The sequence below is a fragment of the Barbatula barbatula genome (genome assembly GCF_947034865.1).
Source record: "Barbatula barbatula genome assembly, chromosome: 16".
In the NCBI taxonomy this organism is placed as follows: domain Eukaryota; kingdom Metazoa; phylum Chordata; class Actinopteri; order Cypriniformes; family Nemacheilidae; genus Barbatula; species Barbatula barbatula.
In genome coordinates this window covers 18,907,921-18,910,655 of record NC_136779.1, presented here as the reverse complement: position 1 = coordinate 18,910,655, position 2,735 = coordinate 18,907,921, and the positions used below count along the sequence as shown (strand labels likewise).

Here is a 2,735-nt window from a genome sequence, read left to right as displayed (position 1 = left end):
CAATTTTCCACAACACGTTCTGGGGGATTTTCCAGGATGCTTAACGCTCGTCCGCGGTTATCTCTCGTAAAGCGAACTGAGCCTCGGCTTGAGCGAACCACACAGACGCTTGTTACTCCCAAAACTCCGGAAGCTTAAGCGATACAGCATTCGTCGACATTTTGCGTTAATAGTTAATAGGTCACCAATGTAGCACTAGTGCTAACAAAAGAAAACACGAGGGAACTGCATGTGGTAACTCTCAACGCAGTACATTTATTGAACTGCAAGAACATCACAAAACACCAGAACACCACAGAACTAGAATCCCGGCTCCGCCTACATAAAGGGGCCGTAAAGCTTCTCTCGGAGTGAATACTGTTGGTGAATTATGTCAGCAAGTCCATCGTGTGTGTGGCGCTTGCATCTGCCACTACACCGGATCCATAAAACCTGGAATACACTTTGTCTCATTAAAATATCCTGAATTTCATCATGACATTGCGCAAACCAATGTATGTCAATTTTGTGTCAACATTACCAGAGGATTTGTTAATTTTTAGTGACTTTTCTTCAGTGTTTGTTAGCATAATGCTATATAAAAATGCACGTAAACGTGTCTTACAAAGCAATGTGATCAATCTCTTATGTCAATATCTGTATTTGAGTCTGTATTACTCTATAAAACACTTCCAGTTTGAATTCCTTTCTATCAAAATAACGTTTTATGTTCATTAGGGTTTTTAAATAATGTCTCTAGATGTTCATGAACTATTTCTATGTTGTCGATTTGAACATATAGTCTCTCATAGATTTAATATGCGTGTCCCCGCAAGGAATTTTTTGATTAAATTAGATTCAACTTTATTGTCATTACACATATACAAGTACAGTGTAACGAAATGTGGTTTAGGTCTAACCAGAAGTGCAGTTAGCAAGTGCAGGATATACAGTTAGAATAAATACAGAATACAGTATGAGAGAATGGGGAGGGATGTCACGATTTGCTTTATTGATAGTAAGTGCATGCAACAATAATGACTCCCACCAGTGAGACCACCGACAGCAGCTTGGCCACACGGCCCAGACGTCTCGCTCCATCAATGTTCACCTGCTCCAGACACAAAAAATACGACAGTGAGATCTGACATCTTTCACCCGGACGTGGCGTCATGAGGTTGAACAAATAAGCAATGAAAATGTCTAACTTAAGGGTGTGCTGGTGAATTTAAAGGGATAGTTCATCCCCAAAAGTCTGTCATCATTTCCTCACATTCGACTTGTTTTAAATGTGTATAAATGTCTTTGTTGTGATGAACACAGAGAAAGATATTTGGAAGAATGCTTGTAACCTAACAGATCTGGGAGCCCATTGGCTTACATAGTAGGAAAATAACTTTTGTTGAACACAAAAGAAGATTTTGAAGAATGTAGGACAGCAAACAGTTCTGGTGAACTTTTGACAACCATTGTTTTTCCCTACTATGGGAGTCAATGGTGGCCAAGAACTATTTGGTTAAAGGCATTCTTCCTAATATCTTTCTCTGTGTCCATCAGAACAAAGAAATGTATACAGATTTGGAACAACTAGAGAGTGAGTAATTCATTTTTGTATGAACTGTCCCTTTAAACTGCTGAATTTCCATTATAGTACCTGTTGCAGTAGCTCAGACACTCTCCTCCTCTCCTCCTCTAGTCTGGTGTTGAATGTCTCCAGCTCACATTGAAGTCGAGCGGATCTTTCGGCAGAACACCTCCTCTCCTCTAACAGAGCCTCTCTGCTGTTCTTCCTCTCCTCCTCTAGTCTGGTGTTGAATGTCTCCAGCTCACATTGAAGTCGAGCGGATCTTTCGGCAGAACACCTCCTCTCCTCTAACAGAGCCTCTCTGCTGTTCTTCCTCTCCTCCTCTAGTCTGGTGTTGAATGTCTCCAACTCAGATTGAAGTCGAGCGGATCTTTCGACAGAACACCTCCTCTCCTCTAACAGAGCCTCTCTGCTGTTCTTCCTCTCCTCCTCTAGTCTGGTGTTGAATGTCTCCAGCTCAGATTTAAGTCGAGCGGATCTTTCGGCAGAACACCTCCTCTCCTCTAACAGAGCCTCTCTGCTGTTCTTCCTCTCCTCCTCTAGTCTGGTGTTGAATGTCTCCAGCTCACATTGAAGTCGAGCGGATCTTTCGGCAGAACACCTCCTCTCCTCTAACAGAGCCTCTCTGCTGTTCTTCCTCTCCTCCTCTAGTCTGGTGTTGAATGTCTCCAGCTCACATTGAAGTTGAGCGGATCTTTCGACAGAACACCTCCTCTCCTCTAACAGAGCCTCTCTGCTGTTCTTCCTCTCCTCCTGCAGCTGCTCACGAGCCTCGGCCGCTTCCCTGCTCCTCTCCTCATACTTCACTCTCAGATCATTGAGTTCAGCCTGTTCAGCCTCCAGCAGCTGCCCTGACTCAGCTGTGTGTATGAGACACCACTTCGATATTTAGACCGATCAAGACTTTCAAAACCTGACGTGACACATATCATGATTTTAACAATTCACAACTCGAATTTTCTACCTTTTGAATTGGCTTCTTTGTGCACTTGTTGGAGCGCTTCATTCAGCTGAGTCCCAGCTGCTGGGTCCTGGCCAGAATCCCCTGAACGTAGGCCTCCCGCTGCTGGTCATAAATTAGCCAGCTCTGGTTCTTCTCCAGGGCCTGAACTCAACAACAGAGAGTGAGAAAGAGAGGAACATCAGTCAGCAGGTCGCAAGAAGAACGTCA

At 43.7% G+C, this 2,735-nt stretch overlaps 1 protein-coding gene across 1 annotated transcript; it reads right to left on the bottom strand.

Moving 5' to 3' along the window:
- Positions 1–234: 234 nt before the first annotated feature.
- LOC306906149 (uncharacterized protein) lies at positions 235–2,496 on the bottom strand (the record flags this gene model as incomplete). The annotated part of the gene is made up of 4 exons (XM_079477290.1): positions 235–432; positions 1,028–1,090; positions 1,634–2,424; positions 2,478–2,496. 4 exons carry the CDS (start codon positions 2,494–2,496, stop codon positions 319–321), a joined length of 987 nt encoding a protein of 328 aa, XP_079333416.1. The 3' UTR covers positions 235–318.
- Positions 2,497–2,735: the final 239 nt, after the last annotated feature.